This window comes from Salminus brasiliensis, chromosome 23 (genome assembly GCF_030463535.1).
Source record: "Salminus brasiliensis chromosome 23, fSalBra1.hap2, whole genome shotgun sequence".
Taxonomy (NCBI): Eukaryota; Metazoa; Chordata; class Actinopteri; order Characiformes; family Bryconidae; genus Salminus; species Salminus brasiliensis.
The window spans coordinates 24666855-24675337 of record NC_132900.1 but is presented as its reverse complement, the minus strand read 5'-3'; the positions used below and the strand labels follow the sequence as shown (position 1 = coordinate 24675337).

General features: G+C 40.1%; 1 protein-coding gene across 1 annotated transcript; it reads right to left on the bottom strand.

The window, feature by feature from the left end:
- Positions 1–1226: 1226 nt before the first annotated feature.
- LOC140546061 (macrophage mannose receptor 1-like) lies at positions 1227–6224 on the bottom strand. The gene is made up of 6 exons (XM_072669186.1): positions 6062–6224; positions 4709–5074; positions 4052–4387; positions 3863–3925; positions 1748–2083; positions 1227–1612 (listed from the first exon to the last, which is right to left on the bottom strand). Exons 1-6 carry the CDS (start codon positions 6168–6170, stop codon positions 1260–1262), a joined length of 1563 nt encoding a protein of 520 aa, XP_072525287.1. The 5' UTR covers positions 6171–6224; the 3' UTR covers positions 1227–1259.
- Between the last annotated feature and the right edge of the window lie 2259 nt (positions 6225–8483).

The following is an 8483-nucleotide window of genomic DNA, read 5'->3' as shown; positions in this document are numbered from 1 at the left end:
ATGGGAAAGGCCCAGGCTGACCATCAGTCCATCAGGCCGATCCAGAAGGAAGTGCAGCTGTTTATCCCTTTTATCTTCACTGCTTCATTCTGGTCCTGATCTCTGATGCTGACCAAATCAGTGTATTTCTTCCTACAGTAAGTCTGAGCTTCATACCAGGTCATAGGCTGAGTGATTAAATGATAGCTGAAGGTGAGGTCAGTCACATCTGTGGAAGGAAAAGAGAGGACCCAGGGTGCGAAAATCACTGTGGCCATCAGTTAAATGTGTCATGACATGAGTTTATATAGTGTGAATATAATGAAGGTGTTTATGATCTGAATGTGGTGTTGAATGTGTGTGAATGTGTTCTATAACTGGAGCAGAGTGTCCCATATTTTAATGGATCAGGTGATGGACTTAAGCCCAATCTATTACAGAGCTTTTGCTGCTGTGCTGCTGTATTTCAGCACATTCAGCGCATTGAAACAGACCTAAGATGAGCTCAGCATTGATATTGGCCCATGTGGGGGTACACTGCATTTGTCTCTTACACCCAAAAAAGGCATTGTAAGAACTAGCTGCAGTTTCATTTATTTCAATTTCTACACCATGGAAAAAGTAGGCCGGGTTTGGGCATTAGTGGAAAACAAGGATTTAGTTTTTTAAATGATATTATCTGATGCACTGTGCTTAATATGACTAGAGAAACGAACAAGCTCAGGTGGATTTTCATTGGCACAGGTATAAATGATCTACCCTTCACTGTGTACGCATCACTCCTTTTCTACCACCAGGGGACGCAGTCAGACTGCTTGTTAGTCTTTTTTTTTTTTAACACATTGTTGGTTAATCAGCTACTGATAATCTAGAAGCTGATCTTTAAAATGACTGTAAAATCATTCTATTAGATGTTAAAACGTAAGAGAAAACAATTCTGTACATTTTACACCACACATAAATAAAACATAACATTGTATTTCTTTTTATTGATAGTAAATGTCCATTTTCAGACAATTCAACAATATTTCAACATAATAATAATAATAATAATAATAATAATAATAATATAGAATATAGATGTAAATATCTATAGAAATGTTACTTTATAAAAATCACCATTTATATCAGAAACCTTATCAGCACAAAAAAAGCTCAGAGCATTTTGGAAAGTGTGTATAATATAACTTTAGTGTTTATCTGATCACCTGATTCAGCTCAGCAGCGAATGATGAAGCTCTTACTGAAAGGAGCAGGAGAGTCAGAGGAACACTAAACTCTTACTGTTTTTTAAGTTCACAGACGGCTCGGAGTTCAGAAACGTCCGTCTTCACCCTGAATGATTTCTCCACAGTGTCTGTGGCACCACACCTGGGAGACAGTGGACGCACTCCAGTCCACTTGGTCCAGGGACCCAAAGCCAGTCTACTGGACAACTTCAACAGCTCAGACATTTGCTGCTGTCCCAGCCCCACCCACATCATCCCGGAGACATTCCTCCTCCTGAGCTCAGACTCCAACAGTTTTTGCTCCTGATCAGACTCGATGTGCAGAAGACCAGTCCTGTTCTCTTTCTTACAGTAGTCCAGAGCGCTCTCCCAGCTCATTCGGTCATCACTGACATGAATGGACGCTGATAGGGACAGAAATACAAACAGAAAAGCAGGTTTTAGACTGAAATAAGAGACTCTGATTTACGTTAGATGGGTTAAATTGATGATACTGAACTGAGAGAGTTAGAGTGTGTGTGAAGAGTGTCAGTACTTACTGCTGTAGCACAGAGCAGGTCCAGTATTACTGCACGGCACTGAATACAACTTTCCCGATACTAGTTTTACACAGTCTGATGGGAAAGGCCCAGGCTGACCATCCCACCAGTTTCTGTAAGCAGAGTGTCCTCCATCAGTCCACTCCCAGTCATCACGCAGCAGGCCGATCCAGAAGGAAGTGCAGCTGTTTATCCCTTTTATCTTCACTGCTTCATTCTGGTCCTGATCTCTGATGCTGACCAGATCAGTGTAGTTCTTCCTGCAATAAGTCTGAGCTTCATACCAGGTCAAAGACTGTGGGATCAGGTGATAGCTGAAGGTAAGGTCAGTCACATCTGTGGAAGGAAAAGAGAGGACACAGGGTGCGAAAATCACTGTGGCCATCAGTTAAATGTGTCATGATGAGGAGAGGAGAGGCTAACAGGGGTGCATGTCATGAGGATCCTTGGACTTGTACTTGGAGATTATGGACTTCCTTATGCATGCACCCGTTGAACCTGAAGAGTCCATCCCATCTCCAGTGTCTGTGTCCAGGCTGCCAACTCCTTTCCTGACAGTGGCATCTGCGCCTGCTCCAAGGCCAGTAATACCAGTTGCTTCTGTTCCAGTCCCGGCAGTGGCATCTGCCCTAGTGCCAGTGATGACAGCTGCCTCTGTTCCTGTCTCGTCTCGTGTGCTCCTGCTCCAGTGCCGTTTCCCTGGCCATCTTAACTCTAGTTGTTTCTGTGTCTGTTCCTGTTCTGATCCCCGTCTCAGTGTATGTTTCTGTGCCAGTTTCTACACTTTGTTTCTTGTACCAGTCACTGTGTTTGTTCCTACATACATTTGTACATAGTCCCTTTGTTCGAGTGTTTCTTTGTCTTGTTCATGTACATGCACAGTTCTTGGTTTGTTGGCTTGGCCTGTTTAGTCTCCAAACTCCATACCCATGACATGATGTAACAATGATGTAAACTATTTACAAACCCATTGTATAAATCTGTATAACAGCACTGTTGAAACTGACTGTGTTACTGCACTCTACTTCAGTATTTACACAACACTGCACATCCAGATTGCTGTAGTAACATCCGTAAAAAGATACTTAACAAAGGAATGTCGATAGACCAATCTATAACTAAAGCCAAAGTGCCATATATGCAATTTTCTACACCATCAAAAGACTCAAAACTGGTCTGTTACAAGAAAAGGCCTCACAGCCTAGCATCAGAAGACAAGTTTTAAATAGTCTGCAGCTCATACGACAGCACCTTGCAGCACAGTTTAACACTGGAACAAACGTCTATTTTAACTGTGAAGAGAAGACCTGAAATTACAGGTTTGACACGTGGAGGGTCCATAAGAAAGTAATTGCTAAGATGGCAAAACAAAAAAACAGGCTTGTATGGGCCATAAAACACTGCCAGTGGACAACTGAAAAAATAGGGCTGTTCAAAAACATTTGACTGGTAATGTACATAAAAAGGGCTTCAGAGGAAAAAAACAGGTAAATAAATGCAGCAGAAGCTGAGAGGAGTAAACAGTCCAGAATTCACACAGTTTAAATCTCTATAGTTAATAGTCAGTATTTACCTTGTTTGTAACACATGAAATTCCTTTTATCTGAGCACAGAAGACTTTCCCATGAACCATCAGCCTTCATAGCAGCACAGTAGAACCCAGACCCACAGTCTCCTGACAGAGCACTGAAGGTAATTTTATCACCATTAGACCATTTAACACTGGACTGATTCCGGTACAGACCAGTCCAGGCAGAACCGATACCAGTCAGATTAATCAGTGCAGTGATGTCTTCCACATCGTACACAGTGACCAGGTCAGTGTAGTTGGCTCTGCAAGCTGCTCGAGCTTCAGTCTGAGTCATGTTCATCCCAATGAGATGGAAAGTTCTGAGACGACTTTGTTGTGCAGGAGAAAAGACTGGAGAAATGTTCTCTAGTTAATGGAGCAGAACAGAAATGACAGGTGTAGGTGTGATGTGTGTAAATGTAAGAGTGTTTAATAAGAAGCTACTTGACCATGAGATCTAGCATTCAGCTTGAAATAACTTATTAACTTGATGTTGTTCTTTAATATTTAATAATAACTTATACAATATTGACCAGTCCTGTTACCTTTCTTACAGTAGTCCAGAGCTCTCTCCCCTCTCATACAGTCAGCACTGACATTTACAGACACTGATAGAGACAGAAAAGACAATGTTTTACAGTGAGATCAGAGACACTGACTGATGTAAGGTGTGTTATATTGATGGTACTGGACACTGCTGAGAGAGGTAGAGTGTGTGTGAAGTCAGGACTTACTGTTGTAGCACAGAGCAGCAGACACATTATTACTGCATGGCACTGTTTCCCATTTCCCATTTCTCAGCTGTGTACAGTTTGATGATGATCGAGGTTGACCAGCCCCCCAGTTTCTGTAAGCAGAGCGTCCTCCATCAGCCCACTCCCAGTCATCACGCAGCAGGCCGATCCAGAAGGACATGCTGCTGGTCATCCCTTTTATCTTCACTGCTTCATTCTGGTCCTGATCTCTGATGCTGACCAGATCAGTGTAGTTCTTCCTGCAGTAAGTCTGAGCTTCATACCAGGTCAGAGACTGAGTGATTAGATGATAGCTGAAGGTGAGGTCAGTCTCATCTGTGGACGTAAAAGAGTGAACAAATTAACCTCTTCATACAGAAAATTTCATCTTTCATTTCTCTTTAAATAAAGAGCAGTTAATCAGAACAGGGGTCATTTACATACATTAGTATTCAATAGCATATTCTTAATAGCAGAAGCAGCCTGTTTAAGATTTTGGTATTAAGAGATTTGGGAAAGCGGTTGTGTAAATATATAAATATATATATATAACAGGAATGATGTGGGTGAGAACCCTTTAAGAGCAGAAGCTGAGAGGAGTTAAACAGCACAGAGTTCATACAGTTTAAATCTCTATAGTTAATAGTCAGTATTTACCTTGTTTATAACACATGAAATTCCTTTTCTCTGAGCAGTTTAGACTTTCCATTGAACTATTAGCCTTCATAGCAGCACAGCAGGGCTTTGGCCCACAGCTCCCAGTCAGATTACTGAATGTAACTTCATCACCATTAGACCATTTAGTACTGTTCTGACCGCGCTGCAGACCAATCCAGACTGTACTGTTAGTTTTAGTCAGATTAATCAGTGCAGTGTTGTCTTCTTCACTGCACACAGTGACCAGGTCAGTGTAGTTGGCTCTGCAAGCTGCTCGAGCTGCAGTCTGATTCATGTACTTCTCAATGAGATGGAAAGTTCTGAGGCAGCTTTGTTGTGCAGGAGAAAAGACTGGAGAAATGTTCTCTAGTTAATGGAGCAGAACAGAAATGACAGGTGTAGATGTGTGTAAACCTCCATGAACTGTTTACTATTCAAATATTTTACAAATCATGAAGACACATTTAAATAATTATATTACATTTAATAATTCCTAATGTTCCCTTAAATTCAAATTTGAATATTGGTCTTGGTGATCTTCAAATACAAGAACTAAACAAAAAAATATAGATCAGCGCCCCCTGGTGAACCTGAGGGTGTATAAACTAGAGTTTTGATTCTCTGACCGACCCGTCCCGAGTTCGGGGTAGGCATTGGATCGTGCTAGGGCTCGGGATCAGGATAACAGAGATATTCAAATATATATTCAAATTGATCCAGCTTCACAGTTACAGATAAACTCTAACTCTAATTAAACATATAACAATTAATAATATACAGAGTAACTAAGTAACTGAGTTTAATTACAACACATATATCTACTATCTATAACTGTAAATATAAATAATTATACATTATTTATAATAAATCATTATAAATAATAAATAATAAAATAAATAATAAAATGCACAGCAGTTAAGAGTACAAGATCGCTATCATGAATATCATGAGGTATTAAAAATATTGCATACTTTATGTTGAGCAAATTTTATGAGGGAAGGATGTTTTATAGGAAAAATTAAATGCATGGATGTACTTGAAGATTACATTTGTGTACAGCTGCAAGCAGGGGCTCATTTAATACATGGGTTTCTCCAGCATTCATTCATGAATTCATTTATACATACATACATGTTCTCACAACAAAAAGCATCAAAACAATCTTTAAAAATAAAGGATAAGGGTCATATTTAATACATGTCCTCTAGTAATGTTTTAAATGCCCTATTTACAGCTTATAATACTCACATTTCCCCTTGAGGGGGCAATAACTTAAGTTTATTTCAAAAAGATTAATGCAAACATGAGAACCAATAGGTTTACAAAAATGAGTGATTATGAGTACACATTTACCTGAGAGGAGGAGGAGGAGGAGGAGGAGGAAGAGGAAAGGGACAGTTGCCATGACAATACCAAACACCAGTGCTGAGCTGTGGATTTTAAAATTTACCTTTGTAGACATGTTGTCAAATCTAGAAATAAAAATAGCTACTCCATTCACTACTAACTTATGATGTGAAACACTGATCGGGGCAAGTTTCCCCAAAGCATCTCAGTATCAGAATCATGTTGAGAGGTAGAGTGTTCAGTGTGATGCTCGTTCTACCATGTAAGAATCTTTGTGCTCAGATGTTTTGGGAAACCCGACCCAGTTGAACAGAAAGATCTTACCCGATGAAGTTCTCGTGGCTGAATGAGGTAGAGATGTTTGAACCACCTGTCATGCTGATGTCAGGGTAAAGCCAGGCCCAGAGTGGGCAGGAGCTGATAAACAAATGTCCAAACGTATTCAGTCATACTCATCCTCTAATGAGTGAATTTAGTCACTTGATACACACAGCTTGTATAACCTCCATAGAAAGGCACTGAATAGAAATGGTCCAAAATGTGCTAAAATAACTTATTTATGTTAACTTACACTGAAAGTTAAAGAGTGTTTGGGACATCTGCTCATCCGTTGTTACTTCTGCAATCCAGGCTACTAAGAAGAGTTTATCCTGCTTTTGTTAAAGTGACTGTTTCTACTGTCCAAAGTACTTTATACTAGATTTTGGAGCATTGCTGTGAGCATTCAACAACATTCAACAACATTCAAGCATTAGTGAGATCAGGACGTTGGATGATCACCACCCCACCTCAACAAATCCCCAATTCTTCCCAAAAGTATTGGATCGAGCACCATCATTCCAGAGAACACAGTTCCACATCTGTGTCCACAATAGGTGCAACTTAAGTAGCTGGATGCATTCATAAGAAAGGGTGTCATTTGGACATATCATGTGTGTTGGTTGCAGCAATAAGAAAAGGAAGGGAAATAAGTTAGCTGGAATTATAGTACATTTATGGCTGTGACTATGCTGGATCAGATAGATGGCCCATTCATTTCTGTTTTGAATAACTGTAGAGCAGTACAGCAATTTTGAATAATTGGGGAGTACAACGAAGCTCAGGTCAATAAACCTGCCCACAGTGGATGGAGCTGGAAACAGTAGGCTGAAAGAGAAAAACACTTTACATGCACTGCATTAAGTTAAGACTGGGATGTCAAAAAACTGTGATTACATGACACTTTTAGTTTGACGTGTTTAACACAAGACACTGCAACAGGAAACCATTTAACTCTACATTATTGGAACTGAGATTCGAATTTTGAATAGTGCAGATCAATATTTATGTTTGTCTTTTCCACTTCCTTGTATGTGGACTAAAAATTGAATATACAATTCTTAAATGAAATCAGATCTAAAAGGAAAATCTACAAGGAAGTGCAGTAATGAAGACAATGCTGCACTCACTAATCTGACTAAAACTCGGCCTGCTGGTAGTACAGTCTGAATTGGTGTGTACTGGAATCAGACCAGTACTGAATGGTACTAATGGAGTTAGGCCAGTGCACCAGAGCTCTGTCTCAAGTTTGTCTCTTTGTCATCTCATGTTAGTCAGCGAGCCTGGGGGATATATCGCAAATATCGATATATTCAATAGTATTTTTACACAATTTTACACGATTTGGCACAATTATCACACTCACTCAGGTGTGCCTTTCTGATAACTGTGAGTAAGTCAACATATGGACAAAAATGAAACCAGTGGCGAAGCTTTAATTCCAGCGTGGGTCAGTTGTGTGGAAGTGGTTTGGCTTTCGCAGGGATGATGCTGAACAGAGCATCATCAAATAATGCAAATAGTGCAAATAGTGCAGTAAAACATTGCAACAAAAGGTAGCAGCACAACAAATTTATTTCATCATCTGAAACTACACCATCCACAGCCGTTTGCTGAGGCGGTGAAATACCGCGAAGAAGAGCAGACTAAGTCAGATAAAACCCCCTCCTCTGTTGGAGGAAAGCAAGTAGCACTGGCAGCTTCTTTTTCTAGAGTTATAGCTACCATGTGAGAAAACAAGCAAAAGGTGGCAAGAAATAACGCCTGCTGTGGCCTACTATTTGGCTAGAGACATGGTGCCTTTAAGCACAACGGATAAAGGAGGATTCAATAGGTTACTTAAAATTATTGACCCCAAGTATGAGCTTCCTGGACGTAAAAGTAGGCACTGCCTAAACTGTTCAATGACGTTCGAAATGAGATTTCACAAAAGTCAGGTAAATATAAACTTGTAATTAATGACCATTTTAAACATATTGGTGGTATTCAAAATCACTTTGATTGGGTTTGATTGGGATTGAGTGTGCAACATATGGTTTACAGCAGATAAAGTGTGACTAACCCCCCAACCCTCCAATTCTCCCATTCCTTGCCTAAATGCCCACTCACC

What these genes read in the sequence shown, in the direction of transcription:
- LOC140546061 (XM_072669186.1), bottom strand. Translation starts at nt 6,170, where the DNA reads ATGTCTACAAAGGTAAATTTTAAAATCCACAGCTCAGCACTGGTGTTT. An exon ending in CCTCCTCCTCCTCCTCTCAG is followed by an intron (nt 5,075 to 6,061) that starts GTAAATGTGTAC and finishes TCCATTAACTAG; the next exon opens with AGAACATTTCTCCAGTCTTT. An exon ending in TGCTGCTCTGTGCTACAACA is followed by an intron (nt 3,926 to 4,051) that starts GTAAGTCCTGAC and finishes TGTCTCTATCAG; the next exon opens with TGTCTGTAAATGTCAGTGCT.